Here is a 27,332-nt window from a genome sequence, read left to right as displayed (position 1 = left end):
GGGAGTTAAGTTCTAGGAAATAAAACTTTCAGGAGAATCGAAAATCCAAATAATTTAATCATTTTTTAATAAAAATATTATTGAATAATAATGGGGGGGGGGTACCTAAAGGGGTAGAATGCAAAAATATGAAGTTGATTTCAGTTTACTCCAATTAGCCTCTTCTACTCGAGTCCGACTCTTCACGCTGGTGTCCCCTTTAAACCGAGCAACCCAACTGGAGATCCGGTATCCAACCCGGGTGGAAAGTTGGGTCGGAAACTGACGAGAGCGGGTGAAATGGCCCTCCGAAAAGAGGGTTTGGCATTGGGTTAACTACCCAACCCTGTAAAAAACCTTTTGTTATGAGAGCAACAGAAAAAGAAATCGGACCCTCTAACCTACGACGAACTCGCAAACAAAATAAAGATAATCATTTAAAAATTTGCATGTGGAACGTAAGTAGCCTTTATCACCCTGGAGCCACGGCTCTTCTCATATAAGAAATGAATAAAGCTAAAGCAGATATCATGGCTTTACAGGAAATGAAGTGGACTAGCTCAGGCATCCTGGAAACAATAACTGCAATATTTACTATAGTGGACATCCTACCCGACACGAATTTGGTACCGGATTTATTGTAAGCAACAAGGTCAAACATAGTGTAACTGATTTCCAAACTATTGACCATAGGATATTTCAAATAAGACTTAAAGGGAAGTTTGCTAATATTAACATTATTAGCACCCATGCTCCAACGGAAGAAAAAGAGAATGATGGAAAAGACATTTTCTATAAAGCATAGACCGAGAGTACGATGAGTGCCCAAAAAGTGATATCAAAATAATAGCAGGAGACTTTAATCCCAAAGTCGGAAGAGAAAATATATTTTCGCCCGTCATCAGAAAAGAGAGCCCACACGTAGAATCATAAACTTTGCGATGTCTAAGAACATGGTAACAGCTGGGACACGATTTCCCTATAAAGATATACATAAGGGAATTTGAAAATCTCCTGATAATGAAACGATTAACCAAATAGATCATATAATCATCGAGACACTGCTCTAACTTATTAGATGTTAGGTCATTTAGAGGATAGAGTAGTAAAGACGGCAAGAGACGGTTCCCCAATAGGAAGACGATCAGTAGGAAGGCCACGAAAACGATGGAACGACAACTTACTGGAGGCACATTGAAAAACAGACAGAGTCATGTCTACATACAAAGAAGAAGAAGAAGAAGAAGAAGAAGAAGTCTTTTAGAGGAGCAAACATTGATAGTAATCACTATCCAATTAAAACAAAGGAGATCGGGAGAGATAAAAAATTGACATTAACAAACTAAAAGATTCCGACATTGCAAATGTATACAGACAGCAAATAGAAGATCAAATAAGAAGAGAAAACTTAAAAGAAGAAGAAAAAATTAACCAACTATGGGCAAATATGCGAGATATTGTTTTACAGAAATCGGTTGAAATATTGGGCAAAACCAAGTCAGAAAAAAGAAATCAATATTTTGGTCATGAGTGCGAAATGGCCACAATTAGAAAGAATGCAGCGTATTAAAAAACCATCGACGCAGGTTGTACATAGAAAAAAAGAAGGGTATAGACGTCTTTGAAGAGAGGAAAAACGTATCCATCGACATAAGAAGAGGAAATACGAACAGAACACTCTCAATGAGATACAAAGTTTATTCGATAAAAATGAAACGAGGAAATGTTACAAATCCTTAAATAATAGCCGTCGAGAATTTAAACAACGATTAAAAATTTGACAAGACACTAACGGTGAAATTCTTCATGACAAAAACTCAGTTCTTAACAGATGGGCACAACATTTCAGCCAACAACTAAATATAAACGATATTGAAGGAGGTTACAACATAGACAATCAACAAAATTTACCACGTCAACTACACATGAGGACCCAACAAGAAAAGAAGTTTAGCCAAAACGAGTGGCTAAAGGGAATAATGTTCCGTTGCATAAAAAGGGTGATCAACTGGAGTGTAAGAACTATAGAGGCATTACTCTGTTAGCATCTGCGTATAAAATCTTAAGCAGTGTATTGTTTGAAAGACTTAAACATTGTACAAAGGATATTATTGGTCAATATCAATGCGGATTTATTGCTGAAAAGTCAACTACACATCAAATTCAAGCACATAGACAGATTCTAGAAAAGTCACTAGAATATAACATAGATACACAACATCTTTCCGTCGACTTCAAAGCAGCCTATGGTAGTGTGAAAAGAACTGCATTATATAATGCAATGACAGACTTTGAGATCCCACCTAAGTTAGTTAAGTTGACCCAACTAACAAAGCAAAACTCATGCGTTAGAATTTGAGAAAACTCTACCTTTTTTGACATTAATAATGATCTAAGACAGGGGGACGCGCTGGCGTATCTCCTCTTTAATTTTGCTTTGGAAAAATCAATCAGACAATTAAATATTAGAATGAATGGTGTAACATTTTTTTTATTATTAAAATATTAAATAATTTTTAATCCTTTTACCCCTGTTGCTGAGACGCCGATGGCCGTCTTTAATATATATAATATTTGCAAATATTATATACGCGGTTGATCATGTTAATCATTAGAAAATTCCATTGGAAGCTACCAACTATCTCAAAACACGGAAGGTCCGACTTATAATTCTCGTTAATCCTCGGTTAATTCTTTCCGGTTTCAGGCGATTTCTTTTTGATACATTTGGTAAACATCGTCGAAGGCACGCTATAGTAATTTTCTGAGAGAACGTAATTCAGAAGGTTTTATGTTTCTCACGTTTCCAATTGTTAGTACCGTTCTTTACCTCGAACCTTTCGAACTTTTTACATTCTCAGAAATACATTCCGGCTAGTCTGTCATTTTTAAGTGGGGGATATGCCACCTATTTTTGGGAAAGCTTGTGAAATTTTGAGAGGAAGGACTTTACTTCTGGCAGGGCGATCTTTGCGTAAAGCCGCTTGCTGATATTACTGTCTGTATTATCTTACCGTCTCTGTGAATTTTTTCTTTAAGTGTGTATGCACTTGAATGTTTCAGTTCTTAATCTAATACCATATTAGATTAAAGATTGGTATAAACTACCTTTAAGTTAACTAACTTCAGTGTTTAATACAAGTAAAGTATTTAGCTTCAGTGAAGAGTGCAGCAGTCATCAAGACTTATCGTAAATTATCATAATCATTTTATCTTCAACCATCTGGGCGAATCTCCGTCGACTATTTCTTCTCCTGTAGTTAAGGTTAACTACTGAGTTAACATTCAATCAAGGAACATTTAATATCTTCATACGAACTTTTAATCAGCTATTAAGAACTTCTAAATTACGAACATTTAATTTTAATTCTCAGTTAATCATTAAACAACAGTGCCATATAGATAATTAACTTAAGCCAAGTGCGGTTTGGTTTAATTGTTATAATATAGAATTCTTGTAACTTTTTATTATTCTTTGTTATTATCTTATTCTTGTATTCTTTTGAATTTAACTTTAATTCACTTTGTTTTATTTGCTATTCATTTTGTTCCCAATATCTTTTTACCCAATATCTCGAGATAAGACCATAAACAGCAAAGAGAGATTTATATCAGCTTTAGTTGAATACTATTAAATACTATCAGGCTCTCTTCGCTGATAATTTAAACTGTGTATGATTTTATTATATTATTGTATTTGTAAAGTTATTTGCTATTAATAATACTGTTTATTGTTATATGTATACCACCATTTAATACTTGATGGTGTATTTTTATTACATATGTGTACAATTCAGCTGCCTATATCATAGTGGTGTTGAATATATTGTTTTGTTTTATCAAGGAAGAGAGGACGATCAAGAAGAAAATGGATTGATGATGTGGAAGAAGACCGACAGATTCTAAGGGTCAGAATATGGAGGGCAGTTGCCAGGAATCGGCAGGAGTGGCGACTTCTTTGTGAGTAGGCCAAGATCCACAACGGATTGTCGAGCCACTTATGATGATCATGATAGAGAAAAAATATTTGAAAAAACAAAATGGGGGTCCATATTAGAACATCTCCTCTACTAAATATAAAAGAACTACTAAAGCTCTTGAAGCACACAAGACAGATGTTGAATTTAACGTCTGATTTTTACCAATGTTATTTTTTATTATGTTCTTTTCTATTAAAAGGATTTTCTTTATTTATTGTTCATATAATATTACTCCAGACTAATGTATTCATCCAGAGTACAGGTTAGCTTATGTTTTTTAATTGTTCGTTTATAATGTAATTATTTCCAATAAGATTTTAGAAATTAGAGTAATAAGTTATTTATTTCTTAACTTGGTAGTTACTAATGCTCTTCTACTTATAATTTATTTAATTAGCATATACAAATATATTTTGATACTTGTTTTCGTTTTTACATATAACGGAACTTTATCTAGTTTTATTGACTAATAAAAGTTAATGTTTTTAGTATGTCATTGTGTTTACAGTCTCGTAACAAACATTATATTGGAAACTGCCATAAAAGTTTACTACAAAATCGAAATTTTAAGACTTGTAGCTCTGAAATTGCATAGAGCTGGCGCATTTCTCAAGAGCCTATAACGTCACAAATATAAAAAGAAGGATGTATAATAGAAAATAGGTTCAACCAATACTAAAATCATCAAATTCTACAAATATACGGGTCTTCCAATAGCGACTTCCGAACATTGACAGTTGGTACTGGCCATATCATTGAAGCTACGTCTGTCAAATTGGCCGTCGTTTATTCAGTTTGTTTTGCCAAATTACCGTGGATGGATATAGTGTACAATACCATGTGCAAATGATAAAATTGTGTTATGCCTATTTCTCCTACTTTACGGTCGCTTTAATGGTTCTACCAAGTGGACTATTTGCAGTATAATGAATAAATTTGAGTCCGGTGGATCAGTAAACAATTAACCAACTCTTGTACTTTGACAAAACGCAAGATCTGCCGAAAACATCACCACTGACTATGTAGTCCAGTTACTGTGGCATTTTCCCTTTAAATTTTTTATAACTGCACCGATTTATCTGAAATTTTTACAGTGGGTAGTAAATTACTCAAAAAACATAAGTTATATGGTGTCGATGTGTGCTTCTACCCCTGGGTGGTTGGCACCCCATCTAGGAGGTTGAACTTTTTACACTCAAAATAACCCCGGGAATTAATATAGAATCAAATTTTAAAAAGCGATTTATAATTGTTTGAAGATGACTTTTTGTTTTTGGGATACTATAATCGATGCATTTAACATCAAATATCGGAAAATGCACATCTTTTTTGATAAAAACTCATACAACACTTTTTAAAGAGCTAGAAAAAACCTTTAAAATGAGCTATGTTAAAAGCCATTTCGATTAAAACAAAACGAAATACGAAGGAAAGAATTTGAATTACTCTAGCGTTTTTAAAAAAAAACGAGCAGTATAAGTAACACTATTTCGATCAGAATTGAAATTAAACGTATATCTTCTACAATTCATTTTATTTTAGTGTTATTTATAAGTTTTAAAAGTGTAGCCTGTTTAAAATGCGTATTTTTTGAAAAAATCATGTTTAAATTAAAAAATCTTTTTTTTTAATTATCTAAAAATTTACATTTTTTCAAAATAAATCTAAAACTATAAGAGATACGTGAAAAATGGATCTTTACCAAAATGTAGTTTTTTTTCTTAACAAAAATTTTGATTATTTCATTTTTGTCGTAGCTCGAAAAATAATAGAGATATAGCCAATTGAAGTTTGAGATACAGCGGCTGACACACCTGTAATCAGCACTTTGGCCCTTTACTATTTAAAAAGAAAGAATTTTAACATATTTTAATCTACTTAGTCTTGTAGCTTTTGAAATTACCTTCAAAATATTTTTTTAATGGACACTGTAGCTTAAAAATTAACGGAGTTATTCTAAAAAAATTTTGGAGCATGTTATTTATATTTTGGAGCATCAACTTATTTTCTGTATATATAAATGCTTTATTCAAGTATATTCGAAAAACTGGTAACAGACACACTATCACTCACACAAATATGTATATAATACATACATACATACATATATATATGTTATGTATATAATATAGGCACCTCTAAACTGAACATTTGCTTCAGAGAACTAACGAACACAGAGAACCGACACTCCTTTGAAGTTGAGTGGGCAAGCCGCCAATGAGTGCCAATGACAGGAGTACTTCAGATCTCGAAGACATTTTAGAAGCTGGGAGATACTGTTAAATTTTGCTGTATGGCCTTGCCAAAGACACCCACATGAACAAAATGAATAAGGTCGAAGATTATTCATCATTACTTGAACAAATGCGATACGAATCGTTTATTAAATCCACAACAAAAAATAGTGCAGTTAAATTATCATCTCTTGTACCAACTGTAAGTGCCCTGAATGAGCATATCAAAAGAGTTTATTTACAAACTCAGATATGGCTTGGAAACAAAGAGATTGATATAACGGATTGGGGATGGTTCAAGAGTGATGATATTTTACAACCAATAAAAATGACAAGTTCACCTGCACCAGAAGAACTATTGAAACTGATTTTTTGAAATTGCAAAAAAGGGTTGCGGCTCAGCGTGTGGCTGTCGTACACTAGGTCTATTTTGCAATGCTACGTGTGGAACATGCTCTGGCGACAATTGTCAAAACTGTCCTGCAAAAGACGAAGAGGTGGAGTTGAATGACGCTTCAGACAATGAATAATTTGATATATTGTAAATAATTTTTATTTTTGTAAATATATTTTGTAATGTAAAGTATTTTCATGCATAATTTTTTACAATAAAAAGAGCATGAGTATACTTAATTTTTTATTTAGACATTTACCAAAGGAGAATTTGTTTCGTGAGCATAGAGGTGGTTTTTAAGGGTTGAAAATAAGCAACCAATCAAAAAATATTTTATTTATAAGAAAGGAATTTTTGAATGTAAATGTACATTAAAAACTTTTGAAGTTGTTTAAAAAGATTTTTTTATATATTTTGACATAGGGGGTAGTTTTTAAGGGTTGAAGTGTTGCAATCAACCAAAATTATTTTATATAAGCAGAGAATTACATTGTAGATGATATAAATGCACTACAAAAGCGTTTGAACCTGTTAAACGATTTTTTACAATTATTTTTATTAAAATGGGTGGTTTTTATTAAAAGATTATTTAAGGGTTGAGAATGTACACAATATCCATTAATATAATTGACAATATTTCAATTACCTAATTTAACACGATTTAAATCCATAAAATGCTTTAATATAAATTTTTTTCATTATTTTCAATAAGGGGTGATTTCACCCCTTAAAAATAAAAAGCTCACCTATCGCATATATAACTTTTGAAGAGGGAGGTAAGATAAACCTAATTCCAAATTATTAGCAAAATCGATTCAGTTATAAAAAATTTAGAGGTATTGACCTCTTTTCCTCCACAGTGACTGGAGTAATGAGAGTATGCAGGAGAATGCTAAGCAGTTTATTTCAAGTAGTTCCAGTGCTGCAAGGTCTACCGTTTTTCACCTTGATCTACCGCTTTACCGTTTTAACATCTGATTGTGCTGCATTTTGTAATTTAAAAGATACATATATTGGATTATAATAAAAGGTATATTTCTGGAACACATTTTTTCTATGAAAATAGCGTAGCATACATAATTTTGTAGGGAGAAAATTTTGCTTACTGTTCAGCATGCCACGTTGGCATAGATATCAAGCAAGATACAAGTAGATAGGCAAGCTTCTGAAAAAAAGCACTCAGAACATTGTTGATCAGGAAACACTTGACCAGATTTCTTTTTAGACTCCAACATCACAAACAGATATAAACTGCGCTCGTACTAAAACAATAAACATTATTCAACATGTACTCGGCCGTTTTTCCAAAGAAAAACTTATTTTTAGAGCCTTTTCGGTCAAATTACAGATTTTTTATTAAAGATTACAGCAAACGAATGTAAAAGATACCATACGGAACTGTTTAAAGGAAAGGAAAATAATAATCAACACAATAACGTACCTGAATTAAAACACCAAATAGAAATTGGTTTATAACCATAAATTCACTCAAAAATAGAAGTTACCGGGACCAGACCGAATAACCAACGAGCTTCTAAAACACGGAGGAGAAAGTATAACCCTTGAGATGACAAAACTTATAAAAAAAAACTAATATTGCACTGTATGATAGCAGACGCATGGAGAAATAGCATAATAATACCAATGTTCAAGAAAGGAGATAAAGAAGACCCCAACAATTATAGCATCTACCCCAACATCTACCCTTTTCTACCGTTTTTCCGGTTCCACTTAACGCAAAATGGTTTATGTCACCTGGCAAAACTGCGTCGCTTACAAGAACTCAGCCTTCACAAACCACAACTTGTGAGTTTTTAAAAGAAATTAATGAAAATCATGGAAGACGATTTTCGGAGTATAAATTAAACAACATAAGGAATTCGTCAAAATGAAACCGAAGGTGATTATTAACGAAAGAAGTGACAAAATATAAGACTTATCCACACAATGTTGATATAACTAAAATAATATTTACCCTTCTGTTTCTGCTGAATGGAATGTAATTCTTCTTCTTTGGTTTAGTATGACCAGGATGTCGGTGTTTCTTTCTTCCTAACATTGTATTTAAATAACTGCACTTTCACTGCACTATTAATTGTGTATTATAGTATTGGAAATGTTATATTATTTTAAGTCCTTGAAAAAATAAGACCAAAAAAGATGTATATTAGTAAAATGTTTGTTTTTTGTAGATGTAGTTTAGAAATTTTAACAGTACAATTAGAGTACAAGTACTCGCATGCACACATACAGAAAGACAAAAGAGAGGAAGAGCGCAAAAATCATGGATGAAAGGAAAAAAACTAATGCATTATGGTTCAAGATCAGTGTAGTAGTATCTGGAGTCTTTGGAAGAGACTTGAGACTTTGGAAGCCCCGAAGAAGACATCAAAGAGGATGTCCAAAACTCGTCGCAATGATAATTGACGCGGTTTCTACCCGGAAACCTGGAAAATCTTAGCAGGCATATTTACGAACTGCCTAAGATCGAGATGCATACCAGACCTCTGGAATACAGCAAACATAATTCTCATTCATAAGAAAGGTAGCAAAGAGGATATCAAAAACTACAGACCTATAAGTCTACTACCAATCGTATACAAGATATTCACAAAGATCATTAACAAACGCATTAGATGCTGCACAGCTGAGAGAACAAGCTGGCTTCAAAAGTGGATTCAATACCATAGATCATATTCATACAATTCGAGAACTAATGAGTAGAGCTAAAGAATATGAAATACCGCTAGCATTAACCTTCATAGATTTTGAGAAGGGTTTCGATTCTATATATCCCAAGACAGTAATAGAAGCTTTGACCAACCAAGACATTGACAAACCGTACATAGAAACTTTAGCAAATATATACAAACAAGCAAAAGGTAAGGTAAAAATTTATGGGAACACTCCAGAATTTCCCACTACCAGAGGGGTCCGACAAGGAAACGAAATATCACCAAAGCTCTTTACTGCAACTCTAGAAAATATATTCAGCAAAATGAACTGGCAGAACAAAGGAATATCCATTGATGGCGAATACCTCAGCCATCTAAGATTTGCAGGCGACATCGTTCTGATCTATATTATTATGTAATAATAAACAACACTGCACTTGAGACAGTAGACGAGTATGTATACTTGTGACAATTTATACATAAATCTGGCTCCTTACTTCCAGAAATCAACAGAAGAATGAAACTAGCTTGGTAGAAATGGATATCTTTTGGTAGAAATGCAGTTATATTCAAATCGAAGATGCCAATCCACCTAAAGAAAACGAGCACACTCGGTCACAAAATTTCAGTGCAATACACTGGTTTTGGGGCCGAGTTAAGCTCGAGACTGCACAGGACCAATGGTCACTAGAGACCCGGCCTTGTCTCATCTAACTCAAAAACCAACACATTCAATCTGGAAAGAACATTAATCCAGACAAACCCGTTCACTCCTGGCTCGCTGGCTAATAATGACACACAACCCCCAGGAGAAGAAGAAGAAGAAGTACAAAAACAGCGACAGTTTTTTGGGACCTGTTTGCTAAGGTACTCCATTAAAAAATTCAACTCTAGCCTGAAGAGGGTCAACCGACCCTAAACGAGTACAACAAACATTTTCTCCTCTCGAAATAAAGTTCCTTATCCTATCCCACTGAGAATGAACATTGTCTACTACTATATACTACCAATCTTGACATACGACTGCGAAACTTGGACACTAAAGAAAGAAATAATATCGAAACTCAAAGGTCAATGGAGTGATGCATGCTAGGTATAAAAAAGAGAGATCGAAAAAGAATAGAATGGATCAGACAGAAAACCAAGGTTACTGATGGAATTTATAGAATTAAATCTTTAAAATGGCAGTGGGCGGGACATTTAGCGAGAAGAACTGACAATGGGTGGTCCACTAGAATTACACTGTGGTATTCAAGAGGTGTCAAGAGACCAAGAAGACGTCCAAATTTAAAATGGGACTATGACATGAGGAAACAAGCCGGTACAACATGGCACAAAACCAAACGGATTTTAGACAATCGTGGGCAGAAATGAAGAATGAATATGTAAGGAAGGCTGCACCATAATTGGTAGAATATGCTGAGAACGATGATGGTGATGATGATGCTGATAATGATAACATCATCATCATCAAAAATAACAGAAATTGTGTTATACATAAGAATAGAGTATCCAAATGAGGTAGACATCAGATTCTTGCATTCTAATACCAAAATGTGTTCTTTTTATAAAATAAAAGTAATAATATATGATTATATGATTCTAATATAAGTTTCTACATGTATCTATATTATTTAGAAGACTTGATTGACTGCACAAAAATCACAGCACAATATTTTAAGTACACTAACGCGTATTCACCCTTCGAGAGAAAAGTTACGAGCACATTTTTTTATCACAGCCGCAGCCACCAAATCGACTATTAAAAACAAAAAAGAATGTGTCCACACACCGCACGACATTCACTTGCTCCAAACTATCGTCAAGGCACTCTATATCCTATGCCAAACGATTCTATAAATAATCAACTGGGCTTTTAGCTTGTAACTCATCTGCACGTTAATATTTGCCTCAATTATTTCTTTTAACGATGTTTTGCAAAACAGGACGTTTATTTTTTAAGAAAATGAATGAAGCCGTTAATATTTTGAGTGCTTAGACGCGTTGAAGTGTTACGTTCGGGAAGATGACGCGAAGCTTGGCTTTTATTGATATTTCTACGAACATGTGAATATTTCTGTCGTTAGAATGCATTCACAAGTATTGTTTACGTCTAAACTACGGCGTAACTGTTATTCTAAACTCTTCCTGATAGTATTTAGATTTTCGCGTGATATAATAGGCATTAAAGGTAGTTGTGTATGCAAAATATGGCCAGATTCTTGTATGATAGACCTCAAATCTTGTATGTGGTGTACACATCACATGCAAGCCGAGTAGATTACTATATCCAACAATATAAAGCAATAGAGAAAGTCTTTTTCTTTAGGTACCGTCTCCTCTAAGGAGGTTGGTAATCATCACAGCTATTTTTGCTTTTGAGATTGCAGCTCTGAACAAGTCGACGGAACTGCAATTGTACCACTTTCCCAGATTGTTGAGCCAGGAGATGCGTCTTCTTCCAATACTTCGTTTTCCCTGCATTATGGTTTGTAGCAACACATATTTATCCCCTCTCATAACGTGGCCTAGATATTGTAACTTTCTTATCTTAATCGTATACATGATTTCCATTTCCTTTGTCATCTTTCTGAGGACCTCAACATTTGTTATTCGGTCTACCCAACTTATTTTTAATATTCTTCGGTAAGTCTACATCTCGAATGCTTCAAGTCGATCGCTCACCTCTTTCTTTAAGGTCCAGGCCTCCACCCCATACAGCAGCACCAAAAACACATATGAACGTAATATCCTTATTTTGAGTTGCAAACTAAGGTCTCTACTGCATAATACTTTTCTCATCTTATTAAATGTTGCTCTAGCTTGTCCAATTCTCATTTTTATTTCTTCTGTATACTCGTTATTTTCATTAATAATTGTACCAAGATATCTGTATTTTTTTACTTTTTCTATTGGAACCCCTCTTATATTTAAAATGTCTTGTTGTTGTTTTTTGGAAATTGTCATAAATTTCGTTTTATTATCATTAAGCGTTAGTCCGCTTTCCTCACTAGCATTCACTACATTATCTAAAAGTGTCTGTAGATCTTGTATATTCTCTGCAATTAGTATAGTATCATCGGCATATCTGATATTGTTGATGGGGCTGCCGTTGACTTTTATTCCAATTGTTACATTTTCGAGTGATTTTTTAATTATTTCTTCCGAATATAGATTGAACAATAAGGGGGATAGTATGCAACCTTGCCTTACGCCCCTTTTTATCTCTACTTTCTCCGAAAGTTCTTTGCCTACTCTGACTTTTGCTGTTTGGTTAAAGTAGAGATGAGTTATTATTCTTAAGTCTTTTTTGTCAATGTGTTTATCTTTAAGTAACTGTATAAGACGGTTGTGTCGGACCTTATCGAACACCTTATTGTAATCAATAAAACAAACATAGAGTGGTTGGTTTACATCCATACATCTTTGCATGAGGACGTTAAATCCAAATAATGCCTCTCGTATACCCATGGCATTCCTAAATCCAAATTGGGTTTCAGTGATGTCTTGTTCTACTTATCTGAAAATTCTTAAATGAGTACGGAATAATACCCATATTATATATAGTATTATATAAGTCTACTAATATATTGATCTGATCTTCTGATATTAATTTAATTATTTCAGTTTGAATTGTGTCAGGCCCCGCTGTTTTATTAGATTTTGCCAGATTTATTGCATGTATTATTTCATCCTTAGTTATATATCAATTTCCTCGCAATCGTTCATGCTATCTTGTTGTGTCCTGTCATCCTCAAACATTTCTGTACGTATTCTCTCCATCTGTTTAGTTTTCCTTTGATATCCGATATTATTTTACCATTCGTATTAACCAGGGTGTTACTATTGTTCGACCGTCTTATACCTGCTAATTCTTAATTTTTTTGTGCAATTCATAACTGTCATGATTTCTCTGGAGTTCTTCTATCTCTAAACATTTGTCGTTGTACCACTTCTCTTTCTTCTTCTTCTTCTTAAGGTGCCATGCATTTCTGCGTAGGCGTCCACCGTACATCGTCTTGTCACTTCTCTTTAGCTGCCCGTATTTTTATCCTGATCTCCTTGTGTGTGACTTTGTATAGAGAATAGAGAAAGTACCCAATAACCAATAGTTATAGCATATTCTTCTTTTTGTAGTGCCTATCCGTTTCGGATGTTGGCGACCATCATGTCAATCTGTATTTTGCCAACTGCTGCTCTGAAAAGATTTGTGGTTTTTATGTTGAACCACGTATGTAGATGACGAGAAATCCTTCGCCTTGCTGGTGCTCGTTTTCCTTCTACTATTCCTTGTAGAATTAATTGCAGCAACCATACTTTTCGCTGTTTCTCATGATGGGACCGAGGTATTTGATTTTTTGTCGTATTTTAGGCTATTTTCGGTCTACTTATTATAGATGAGCGTTATTTTATATTTTTATTTTCAGTATAATGGTTGCAAAGTGGATTTACAACCTAAATAATCCGAATGATGTAGAATATCTTTCTCGAAAATTTATGTTAGAAGAGGACGAAAATGAAGATGCAACTAAGTAGAAGATTTCGAGGATGAGCCGGACACAGATGCGAAAGATCAGCCAACGGATGAAAAAGTTGGTGACTCTGATACTGAAGAGAGTGGGACAGAGGAAGAACCAGATTTACACGACAATTTATTTTACTTTGGAAAAGATAAAACCACTAGATGGATGAAAACACCGCGAGCGAAAAAGCTACGCACTGAGCCACATAACCTGGTTACACGTCTCTCAAGAGTGATACATGAAGCATGACTAGCTTAGTTACATATAGAAAGTTGGAGTCAGATATTTTCTGATACAATGCTACAAACAATAGTCAAGTTCACAAACCAGTACATTCGTCTTGAAGTAAAGCATTCCTAGCAGGAACTTTGCACGCCAACAAAATGATGTTAAAGGATCTCTGGGGTACAGATGGACACGGCGTGGAAAGATTTCGACCGGTTATGAGTCTCAGAAGGTTCAAGTTTCTTATGAGATGCCTGCGTTTCGATGACCGCATCACAAGACCTGAAAGGAAAGCTGTTGACAACATTGCGCAGATTCGTGAGCTCTTCGACGATTTTGTTCATAATTGTAAACATAGCTATTCACTAGATTCACAGTGTGTGACTATTGACGAAAAACTGGATGCTTTTAGGGGACGTTGCAAGTTCAAACAATATATCCCTTCAAAGCCATCCAAATACGGAGTAAAAATTTATGCTATGTGTGATGAAGTTACTTTTTATAGTTATAGCCTAGGAAATATATGCTGTAAAGCAACCCCAGGGACCCTATGAATAAAGTAATAAACCATTTATTGTCGTTAAAAGATTGGCAACCTATTTATGGAACGGGAAACAGTATAACGGCAGATAATTGGTTTACAGATGTTCAACTTGTTACCGAATTAAAAAGTAATAGACTGTTGTATGTTGGCACAATAAAAAAATAAAAGGGAACTGCCAGGATATCTGCTAAATGTAAAAAGGGCGACCACCACAGTCAACTATGTTTGGTTTTGAAGAACACTCCACTATTGTTTCCTGCGTACCAAAAAAATCGAAATGTTCTTGTTATATCTTCTCAGCATTACGATGACTCCAAAGGTCAGACGTCATGACAAGCTACGAAACCAGACATGATCACATATTATAATAAAACCAAGTCAGCTGTCGACGTTGTCGATAAGCTTTGCGCTTCCTACAACGTTGGTAGAAACACACGTCGTTGGCCCATGGTCTTCTTTTTTTCCATGCTGAATGTTGCAGGCATTAATGACCAAGTGATTTCAATCGGAAATGGACAGGAGAATATACGGCGTCACCTTTTTCTTCATCACGAAGGACCAAGTTGACCAAAACAATTTGCAAGAATTGTAAACGATATATTTGTGGCGAGCATACAACCCCAGTGTGCACATCATGTCACTCAAGGTTACAAGAACAAGACACTCAAGTGACAGATCGCCACTTTTGGCGATAACCGTTTTTTGATAATATATAAATGTTTTAAATCCTACTAAAAGAATAAATTATAAAAATAATAAAAAACACAACTAAAACACCACATATATCTGACTAATTATATAATCACGTATCAAACAGATACATTGCGACCGTTGCTGTCAGTAGCTTTTTACCCGTAAGTCACGTCTTCGGATTTACATACACAAATAGTTTTTTTTGTTATCACAATGTATTTACACAAACAAAAAGGAAGGAACATAATGAATTATTGGATGTAATCTACAACTACGCTTGATCCAAAAACTATTGCTGTTACTGTAATTTTAAGTCAAAGTTTGTATCATTTTGATACATTGCGACAGCTTTTATACAAGAGTAAGTTGCGACCGACTCAAGATTAATGCCTGCTAACAGTTTGTACAAAGTAAGTATCGTATTTTGAAAATAAAATGAATGCTATTTTCTTGGTACTGCTGGTTTTACAATATCTAAATGCGAATGAAGTAGAAGGACGCGTATATAAAGGCCGGTTTTCACGCTACATCTTATTGTACGTTTTGTTAGATAGGACAAATCCTATACAATAAAACGTGGCATGTAAACAGCAAAACGTACGTCTTGTCGAATCGAAATGAAATCTCAGATCTGTCAGATCGTAGAAATGATGGGAGAAGCATAGTTTTGCGAGAACTGATAGGATAAAACGTTACGTGAAAATACATGTTCAGACAAGTCGTCCGATCTTGACTTATTTGACAACTAGTTCCACTGCAGTTTGTTTCATTTTTCCCAAAAAAAGCCTAATAATGCCAGATTTATGGCAATGCACGCACGATTTTCTCGGGGAATTTATTGAATTGTATAAAAGTTTTTAAGTAGTTATGTTTTAAAACCAAGTAGATTGCATTACAGGTTTCAGGAATTATTTGGCTTAACGCTGGTTTGGATATTATGATTGTGAACTCCAAGTCCTTGACGCTGCGTCCTGTTGTAAGATACCTATCTGAGAGTTGCTGTGAGTCTTTCATGGGGTGTAATGGCTTTTCTCATGAGGTGTCTTATTTCAATATGTATGGTGTTACCAACTCTAGCAATTGACAATAGGCTGAGGTGTCCATTCGCAAATAATTGCGCCAGTCATCTGGTTCGCTTTTTTTAGTAACGAGAACTGGCTTCTTTTTAGAAGCACAGTCTCTTAACCATCTTGTCTTTTCCCTCTTCATCCCCTTTTTCCTTAGTCGTAGTATCTTTATAGTTGAAAAAATAAAAGAAAGTAGCCGTGTTTTCTCCATAATAAAAAAAAACAGTAAACAAACTTCACACAACTCAAGACTTTGAATTAGAAATGAGATAGAAAACGGAAGGAAAAACGTAGTGTGTATACACTGGACAAAACGTACATTTTGTCGTACGTTTTATATGACCCACAAAACGTACAATAAGACGTAGTGTGAAAACGGGCCTTAACAACTCAAATTAAAAATAGTTATCAAAGAATGAATCTTTATTCAAATTTACAAGAACAGATTTTTGACAAAAAAGGGAAAAATCAGGACCATCAGATTTATTCATTTTTTGTTGTTTAATTGCTATTTGATTAAAAAAATCAGATAGACTTATTCCACGAAATAGTTTATTCGATTTCTATGTCTCCAGGAAAAATAATTTCTCCAAACTCCGTTGTTGTGCTATTGAGCCGAAGCTAATACTTCTTAAAATTATTAAAGAATTCATTGAATATCGAACAAAAAGTCGAAGATCTAAATTTAGTCGAATCCAGTCATGGAGCCTACCAAATAAATTCGATAACAGGGGTATGTGTAATACGTTTCAAATTCGGCGGAAGCCCAAACAAAATACCTATTAATTTAAAAATAGGTTAGTGTAGAGATGGGGTGTTTGATCATTAAAGGTGGTGATATTCTTTGGAATAAAACGCAATGTTTAAACTTTTTTATTTAGATAACTTCTCTGATTTTTAACATCTTAAATGTTTTCAAGGTTGAAAATTAGGTCGTAATTCACATGGACATGTGCATTAAGTAACATAATGTATTTGTTATTTTGTGGTATCTCCAGTTAACCTCTATTCTAACTCAGCCATATGAAGAGGTGGATTCCAAAAGGAGTAAATTTTTCAGGAACGAATTTTTTCTATGTTTAAGAATATAATTAAATGTTAGGGTAGAGTGCTTCAAGAATGCGCACTTGAGGTTTAATCAAGTGTAAAATCCAAATCAATTGCGTTGAAAGTATATTTATTTTTATTTAATCCTGTTGATACATAAATAACAAAATCAATTATAATTTGCAAACTAAACATTATTACTTTAATAGAAAAAGTGAAACTAAAAAAAAAGTGCTTTTGCGCACTCTTATAAACCCGCTTTTTAAAAGTACGTAGGATTGTAAGATTGCGCACGTAATTTTATGAACATAGGTCACATTTATAAGATCCAAGACCTGCGTAGGCACTGCACTTTTCATGCCACCATTCAGCCCATGATATGCACTTAATCCAGTCGACTGTGATAGGTTCTTTAAATGTTTCGGTGAACCCTGAACTGCTCCAAATTTTCCTATGAGGCGTTGTTGTTGGCTTTGTGAAAAAAGCTTTTTCATTTTTTTTTGTATTATGTATTCTCTGCCGGTCTGAGGTTCACATCTGATTTCCTTTTTAAACTCCCCCCCAGAAGCGCTTGCGGTGTGATAGGTTATCGCCAACATCCAGTTTGAGTTTGTATTGCGGCTTTTTTTTCTCATTTTCTTCAATTAGTTGGTCCTTATATGGAGAACTGGTGATAATTTCCGACTTTTTGCTTCTGCGATTCCATATTGTAAATTGCATGTGGCTGGAATTTATATGTATTCATTAACTTCGAAAGATTTTCATAAAACCGCTTACACTGTGGTTCATTAAACCCAATAGCCCTGGCGACGCTAGTAGCGGTGGATTGCCTCAAACTAACATCTTTGTGTCGTTTCAAAAATCCACGTAACCAGCCCTTGCCTGCCATTTTTGAAGTTCAATCAAAACGATGTTCTAATTTATTTATTTCAGCGAACTCAAACGCTAGACTTCTTAAAGCTCTAGAAGTTAGCCCATAAAACATGTTGTCTATTGTTCTTATATAGTTGCGCAACTTCCATTTCTGCTGTTAAAGTAATGTCGTATCTTCTCAGATTTGTTGCTAAAGTTGTTCTTTTTAGCCTTTTTCTTAACGTAATTTCCGGCATTACTATATATTTTGCCACGCTTCTCTTACTTTCTCCATTTTCAACCCTTTTTCTTGCTGCCTCCATAACAACCAGTGAGCATAAAGCACGCTGAGAAGTTCGTTTTCTGCCAGACATGTTTAAACAAAAAAAAAAATACGGTTAATCCGTTATAACAAAAACCTGGTTTATAAGAGTGCGAGCGTACTCTTACAATATTAATGACTGCCCACTTTTAGAAAACGTGCATGTTTTAACAAATTATAGTGCTGCCTCCATCTTGGTGCAAAATTGTAAGTAACGGTATGATACATACAATTATTCAAAGTTTATTGCAAGTATGGTAAAATATTACCGCGAAATTCTTGCAAACTACAGTTGTGCACAATGTCAAAAACTTCAAAATATAATAAGAAAATAGACAAAACTAATTAAAGTTACCTAATAACGTTATTATCGGTGTTTATTTGCCTAAAATGCTCAAGACACATACAAACACTTCGCTTAATTGGTACGAACCTACGAACTACAACTTTGTTCCTGTCGACGACGCACTCAGAAAATCGACGAGTGCGCACTCTTATTGACCGCGCACTCTAAAGCACTCTACCCTACTTTGGAGTAAAATCATTCATGTAATTTGCAGGTTCAAATTCTTGTTTCAAGACAATTGAAAGTAAGATTTGAACACAAAATCATGGCTTTTAAGAATAGAAACATTTGTTTTTCTTTTCAAAATGACCTTAAGTCAGTGACTTAAGCACTTTTGGAAAATTCATGTGAGATACAACTTCATATTATTATTCATTTGTAAGTTTATTGATAATCAGAACTTATCTTTAAGATGTCAGAAAACTATCTAAGTACATAATTAAAAATTAATTTTTATTCATCAAAATCAATTATTCACATTTTTCTCAAAATTTGAAAACTAAAAATCTTTCAAATAAAAGGTTCTAGTTCATCATACACTACAGTATTATTATCGTTGGAACCATTTTGCACATTGGTAAGTGCAGTATTATCAAAGGCTTTTGAACTTTCAGTCAGATAATGAAATAAATTTGACAAGGTTTTCCACACCTTTTTTCTTCTTTTCACTTACATAATTCATTAATGACATAGACTTCACTGTACTGTACACTTCCAGCAAATTGCATCCTTTTTATAACTTTAAAAGTACTAGAATCACCACAGTGGGTATTTTTAGCTTTAATGTCTATATTACATTCATTTGAAAATAAAAAAAACTCCATCATCATCATCAGTTGGCGCTACAGCCCTTCGTGAGCCTTGGCCTGCTTCAAAACATTCTTCCATCCTTCCCTATCGAGTGTCTGTCTTCTTCAGCCCCTCACTGCAATCTCCCTCAGATCTTCCTGTACATCGTCCAGATATCTGAGTTTAGGTTGCCCGCTTCTTCTTCTTCCGACCGGCCTGTTTAGCATAGTTATTTTAGTGGGATCACTCTCATCCATCCGCATAACGTGGCCCACCCACCTTAGGCGGTTTATTTTGATGGTCTTTACAATATCTGCATCACCAAAAAGTCTATAGAGTTCAAAGTTATATCGCCTTCTCCACAGACCCTGTTCGTTTACTCCGCCATATATGGTCCTCAATACTTTTCTTTCAAAGACTCGCAGTAACTCTTCATCTCGGGTCGTCATTGCCCATGTTTCCGATCCGTATGTGAGCAAGTGCGTATTATTGTTTTATAAAGTTTGCACTTTGTTGCTATTGACATACTTCTCGCTCTTAGTTGAGGGCTAAGGCCAAAATAACGGCGGTTAGCCACGCATATTCTTTTTTTATCTCGTTGTATGTGTTATTTTTGTAGTCTACCAGTGATCCTAAGTAGCAGAATTCTTCTACCATTTCTATCGTAAAAAAAAACTCGATCACGCATCAAAAAAAGGAGCTTCTTGAATAAAACTCGTTTTGCAGCATCCATGAAATCAAAAAGTTCCCAGTCTTTTCCTAAAACTTAAAGTGTAGCTGAAGATGCAAACACTTTGTAGTACTCCTCTGGTTCAACTATTGTTTCTTTTCTTCCTATTCCTAATATTTTTTCAAAACGTCCAAATACTTTTTTAGCAAGTTGCTTTTTTTAAAGCAACGCTGAATATCACTAAATGCTCTGAAAATCTGCACATAACTAAGTAGGAAATATTTTTAACTTGTCTTGCAAAGTCACAAAAAGCCTCGCCCACTCTGGTTTCCAGTCCATGTGTACACAAAAGTATTAGTAGAATCTTGTGTATCTTCCATCAATACAAAAGTAAGATTATAAACCCAAATTTGTCGAGAATAAAATACCTCTACCAACTCTTAGTTTTGGAAGAAGCTGATTTCTTCCATGTCAAAAGATATCTGTTCTTTTAAGCAGTTCAAAAATTTCTTAGCTCGTAACTTGTGCCATCTGTACTTAGTAATAAGGGAAGCTTTTTTTTGAAAGTCTTTGTATAAATTTATTTCATTTTTTGTTAGATCACAAAATGAATAAACGTATGTCTTTGGACTGCAAAAACTTGAAGATTGAATTTCGTCTAGAAGATCTTAAAGAACTTTGAGCAATTGACTTCTTCTGTTCTTTTTGAGTCTGTTTCCAAATACGCCACAATTTTTTAATAGATAACTCATGACTAAGGTAACCGCGGACGCTCTTTCCCCGACCATAATGACTTTCACAGCACTTTAATGATTTTATGAAATGAATCATTGATTGAGCTGTACTTGAATCTTTGGGTTTTATCCTAGCTCCACCTCAATTTTCACGAGAACATTCTCCTGATTCTTTTAAAGCTTTAGCTAATCGATTCAATCTTTTTGATGAAAATTGTGTGATGAACAGGAATGTGGAATTACACACACTTAATAAAACACCATTTGTCTGTCGTATGAAGTATTTTGTAACTGTTCGAGATCGTGGATTTGTTTTATTTCTAGAATATTGCTTAGACTCTTGATTGGGAAGGTTTTTGAATACGAAGTTGTTCTGATCAGCACCAGTCTTATGTGAGTAGATTTTATCATAAAAGCTACTTACATCATTTATGATGTAAGTAGCTTTATGAGCATAAACAATGCGAGGATCTGGATGAGCTTCTTTACTATTTATTGCGAATTTCTTGAGATTTTTGTCCTACAGGTCTTCATTTTTCTCTCGTTTCATCTTCTTGGCACTATTAATTTCGTTTACAGATACTGAAAAATCACTTGTTAGAAAATCTAAACTCATTCTATACTTATAACACACGTTTTCGATTATTCACTTGTTTCACCTCAAACAATCAACATAACCAAAAATTAAAAGCAAATAGATGCTGACAGCTGGAATCGCGCATGCGAAAACACTCAACAGCTGACTTAAGCCTGTTTGGAAAATAACAAGGCATGACTAAAGCACTTTTGGAAAAGATTACTGATTTGTAATCTGTATAGTATACTTGACTTAAGCTGTTATGGCATGAATTGTTTTTCTAATGTTAGAAATGATGCTCTAGAATCAGATCAAACTAAAACCTCAAAATGTGAAAAAAAAAATGACTTAATCCCTTAATCCCGGAATCCACCTCTTCAATTCCGCGTTTAGAACATCAAAAATAACGTTATTATGTATCTTGCGCTTCTATTTCCCATTGTTGCACCCCAATTCTAGATAAATCGGCTTCAACATCATCCTTCCATCTTTTTCTCGGTCGGTCTACTGATCTTCTACCATCTGGTCTTTCAAAAAATACTGTCTTTCTGTCATCCTCTGATCGTACCACATGACCTGCCCATCTTATTCGGTTTGCCTTGATATGTCTAACTATGTTTTCAGTTCCATACAGAATCACCAATTCAGCATTTCGGCGTCTTCTCCAATCCCCTGTGAATTCATCTCTTTGAAGACCAAATATTATTATGAGAACCTTTCTTTCAAATACTAGAAGCTTATTGATTTCCCGCTGGTTGAGAGTCCATGTTTCACTGCCATATGTAATAATTGAGCGAATAATCGACTTGTACAGTGTTAATTTAGATTTTCTTTTTAGCAGCTTCGATCTTAACAATGTTGAAGGGGGTATAATGCTTTATTTCCCGCAGCTATCCTTGCTGAGACCTCTTTTTCTATGTGGTTTATGGGTATTTAAACTCCTTTACTACTTTGAAGTTGTGATCATTAATACTGATGTTCTGCCTAACTCTTGGTCTTGGATTTTTGGTTACTAGCATGTATTTCGTCTTTTCTTCATTTATTCGGAGACCCAGACTACCTGTTTCCTCCTCGAGCTATGAAAACACCTCTCTTACGTCTCTTGTAGAATGCGTGACTGCATCTATATCATCAGCAAAGGCCAGCAACGGTTTTGATCCTTGATCAGCAAATCCTCCTGTCAGCTCACACGATATATTACTTATTGCATATTCTAAAACAAAATTGAACAGCAGCCTGCCCTGCCTAAGTCCTGAATTTATACCAAATGGCATCGATGTTCTGCTTCCTACATATCTGTACTTGTGCATATGAGTCTGTCACGATTTGTGTTAATTCAACTAATTTTCTTGGTATTCCCATTTCTAACATTGCTATCCACAATTTGCTTCTTTTTATGGAATCATATGCTTGCTGGAAATCTATAAAAATTTGCATGGTATTGTTATTTTCTAATCGTATGTTGTAAATATTACAGGATCCCATTCTATATTACCGTGTTCCAATTTCTTTAGGCTTCGATTTTTTAAATTAAAATTGTATAAAATTCTCAATTTGTATTTGTATTAAAAAATATTATATAGGTAGGTATAGAAAGAGATTTGCTGGAATCTATTTAAGTCACCAAAGAATATAACTGGCAGTTTATTTGGCAGCAAGTTTAATTTAACTTAAAATTTAATAAAATTAATAAATATATTTTAGTATTTATGTACTGAATAGCTGATACATATTTAAGGAATTATATTATCGTATAAATGGAGAAAATCAAGTCGAGAAATAACACTCTCCTCTAGAATATAACTGTAACTCTTTCGGTTTCCATCTCTCAATCTTTTATTCCGTAATGAAACGTGATTTGTCTGCCATCTGCGGACACAAAAATGAATGTATCTGCTGGATTCTGTGTAGAGTGAAGCGTAGTAACGTCTGCGATGTTTCGAGAGGTCGACGATAGATGTCTACATGAGTCCCAAAAGAAAATTTCTTTTATTTAGACAGAATTATCAAAGTATTTTGCAGAAAGTTTCAAAGTATTTTAAGAACGTTATTTTTTATCAAATAATAGTTATCACAAGTACCCAAATGCCCAACTATACCCCAAATATTCAGTAAATAATTATCTTAGAATGTGTCTGTATTCTTACAAATATATACTTAGGTACCTATGTAAAATCGTTGATTGAAATATTGTAGAGGAAATATTATATTATTATCTTTGTTATTATATTAAATATTTTAATTAATGGTAAAATACACACCACTATTTGATGAGCATGTATCTATCTTTTCGAATTGTACTATAACAATGCGTTTTTCCTGTTAATTAGGTACTTATAGGTTAATTCTAAAAGGATAATGAGAGGATTAAAAAAATTATCCCATCATGTTATTAGGGACAACTTGCTTAAAATTTCTCTTCTTACGAATGTAAAATTTCCTATAAATGTCGTCTGCACAATGCATTGTCATCTGTTAGATGTCATAAGAAGCAATTTTATATTTTCATTTATCGGTGGAAATTTTTTATGGTGGAAAATAAATAGTATCCGCGGTCTATTCTTCTTCTATCTCTTATAATATATTCTGATCGGTCATTGGCGGATTGATACCTCTGTGGAAGGTTGTCACTCTATATTTTGCACGATGGGCCGATACTTCCCCTACCGTTTAGTAATTTATCTCTTACTATTTTAACCATTCTCGTCTTCTCTATTCTGCTTTAGTGATTATTTCATTCTTTTTTTTTAGTATTTTATCGAGAATCTACTCGTTAATACTCTCTATATTACATTTTTTTTATGTTATTACATCAACTTCGAACTAACATTTTCCCACGTGCCTCTCGGGCAAAAAAGAATTAGTAAAGTAATGATGTGAAACAATCCAAGCTAGGGGATCAAGAAGGTGTGACCTTGATAAAGTAAGTACCTTAAAATTAGTTGTACTTTAAAAATCCGAAAGAAAAACTTCAGAAAAGTTTGTTTCACTTTTTTGATGAATAATATCAAAAAAAAGTAATGTCAAGGAAACGCTTCCAATTATTGTGGAAAATGTTGCATTTCAACGATAATTCAATAAAAACAGATGACCTTTTGCAGAAGATCATTCCCTTGATTAGCAGACTGAAGGATAAATTCAAGACTGCCATCGTTCCAAAGGAAAACGTGTGCATTGACGAAACTTTAGTGCCTTTTCAAGGGCGACTAAAATTCAAGCAGTATATTGCAAACAAGAGGCACAAATTTGGAATAAAATTATTCAAACTTTTTCTGGAAGGTGGTTATACCTACGATTTTAACGTATACTGTGAAAAATAACATGCTAAAGGTAGCACTGTACCAACAAATGTAGTGATGAGACTTATGGATGGACTGCTTGACAAAGGATGAACACTTGTGATTGATTACTACTACAATTCTGGCACATTTGCACATGAACTCCTACACCCAAAAACTTATGTATATAGGCGAACATGTAGCTGAACAAAGTAATTTGAATGTCATCGAATATAATAAATATAAAAGCTTCATTGATATATCAGATTTAACTCAAATGAAAAGCTATAATTCGCCATTGCGTAAAGGAATAAAATGGTACCGATGGAGCTCTTGACTGGACGGCACTTATAAATGCCTATGTCGTGCATCAAAGCATTGCCAATGAAAGCAAGACGATTACCACATTCAAGGAACAGGTAATTTGGGGCCTATTATAGAGATTTTATTGTCACACCAGTCATTATGGAAAATAGTCACAAACTCAGCGATGTTGGTCGTGCAGGCAGAAGACGATGTACAACGTGTTATGCAAAAATGGTAGAAGAGGAAGGAAGGTAAGTAGCACAGAGAAAAGCAACTAACACTTCATTGACTATTGCCTTGGCTGTTTTTTTTGTCATACATTCCGTGACAAAAAATTAAATTAGTACTTTATATACAATTTTGATACAATGTAATTACGTTTTGTTTTATGAGAATGAAGCTTATTTTGCCTAAAATGTGTTTTTACTATGAATATATAACAAAAAAATATATAATTACGCAATTGTTACTTATAAATATTATGGGCCATATGAGTCCTCGTTGACATCTCAGAAGCATAGGCCAAGTATGCTTTTTAGACCATCTGGTCGGGCCCGAAATGTCCTCGTGTATTTTAAATGAGTTTGAGAAGCCGCTGTTGAGCTACACACAGTATTTCCTGACGACCTAGCACGCGAGTCAACGTCGGCATCACGCGGTCAATATATAACTTTTGTGTGAGTCCGTGTTGGCCTCTCATGGCACTTTACCTGTTAATTGTCCAGGATTTAACATATAAAGGGGCAATAAATGCATAACATCTCAATATTCTAGGTCCAATCTCTATTCACAGTGTTCCATTGCAGAGTACTGCTTTCATCTAATCGAAAGGACTTCTGGCAATCTCAAGGCGTCGTTTTATTTCAAAGCTTTAGTGCTATTGTTCATTTAGCTCACATCCCACTCACAAGAAGACTTTTAAAACATGGTTCATAAAGCTGATCGTTCATATACTACACATTTCAGAAAATTAGAAACTTAATTCTTCTATTTTTCTATTACAGAAGTAGAAATACATACTTCTATTTCGAAATAAAATACATATTTTTTATCTTTTTATTAACTGTCATAATTGTCAGCTATTATACACTACCCTTCATGTATTACGAACATTTATTTTGTCAGCTGCAGGGCATTTTAAATTGTGCAATTTTACTACCTTACATACATTTGTGTACCGTCACTGTCGTCCTTCCTTTTTAACCCTTTGTCTGTAACGCCCTGTCTAGTGGACCGAAAAAAAAAAATTTTCTGTTCCATCCGTACGTCTATGGGTTAGGGGTCTCCCATTTTAGGTATTCCCGGAAAGTGGTAGTTTGTATATAACACCTATAAACCGCTGTTAAACCATTATTGCATTTTAAGTATTTGTAGTGGTCGGTCCATTGGACGCAGCGTCACAGATGACGAACATATTTTACGCTTGTGTTGTGTTGTGCTTAGGCGAACAGGAAAGGTTACAATGTTTATTTGATGATGTTTTAAGTGATGAACTAAGTGATCCAGACCTAGATCCGGAAGACAGTGAGGAAAGCCTTTTAGAGGATAACGTAGAAGAGCAGTTAATTTATAGTGACACGGAAGATGATTTAACTGATAATGAGAATGATATTAGTAATAATATGTTTATTACGAGACATCGAGTACCTTGTTTTATAGCCAAAGATGGATCCAAATGAAAAAAGCATGTTAACGAAAAACCAAATGTTAAAACTCGCCAGCATAATCTTATAGCACATTTACCTGGACCGAAGGGTGATATCAAAAGTGGTAAGGAACCATCTATAATATGGTTATATTTTTTTCCAAACAGTATTTTGAAAAAAATAGTGCATTATACAAATCAATTTATTGTTTCGAAAAAGTATGATTTCATACAAAATAGAATCTACAAGATTACTGATCGAACTGAAATTAAAGCTTTCATAGGGTTGTTGTATATATCCGGTGTAAATAAAAGTGGCCGTCAAAATTATCAAGATTTGTTTCGCACCAATGGCATGTCCATGGAGATTTACCGGTTGACTATGCCTGAACGAAGATTTCAATTCCTTCTTACCCACATTCGTTTTGATAGCAAAATAAGTAGAGAAGTAA

At 34.2% G+C, this 27,332-nt stretch overlaps 1 protein-coding gene across 2 annotated transcripts in view; it reads right to left on the bottom strand.

The window, feature by feature from the left end:
• Positions 1-27,332, bottom strand: part of Ca-beta (Calcium channel protein beta subunit) — a 577,851-nt gene that overhangs the window by 128,786 nt on the left and 421,733 nt on the right. The window contains exons 1-2 of one of the 2 annotated variants that reach the window (XM_072534153.1): positions 10,882-11,016; positions 8,563-8,723 (exon numbers count right to left, since the gene is read on the bottom strand). The exons of the other annotated variant lie outside the window; for it this stretch is intronic. Of the exons in view, the coding sequence (XP_072390254.1) occupies positions 8,563-8,646 (84 nt within the window). The 5' untranslated portion in view covers positions 8,647-8,723; positions 10,882-11,016. Of the gene's footprint in view, positions 1-8,562; positions 8,724-10,881; positions 11,017-27,332 lie in introns of those variants that run through there. 2 annotated transcript variants of the gene reach the window in all.

This window comes from Diabrotica undecimpunctata, chromosome 6 (assembly GCF_040954645.1).
Source record: "Diabrotica undecimpunctata isolate CICGRU chromosome 6, icDiaUnde3, whole genome shotgun sequence".
NCBI classification, from domain to species: domain Eukaryota; kingdom Metazoa; phylum Arthropoda; class Insecta; order Coleoptera; family Chrysomelidae; genus Diabrotica; species Diabrotica undecimpunctata.
Note: the sequence above shows the minus strand (reverse complement) of the source record. Positions and strands in the feature narration are given on the sequence as shown.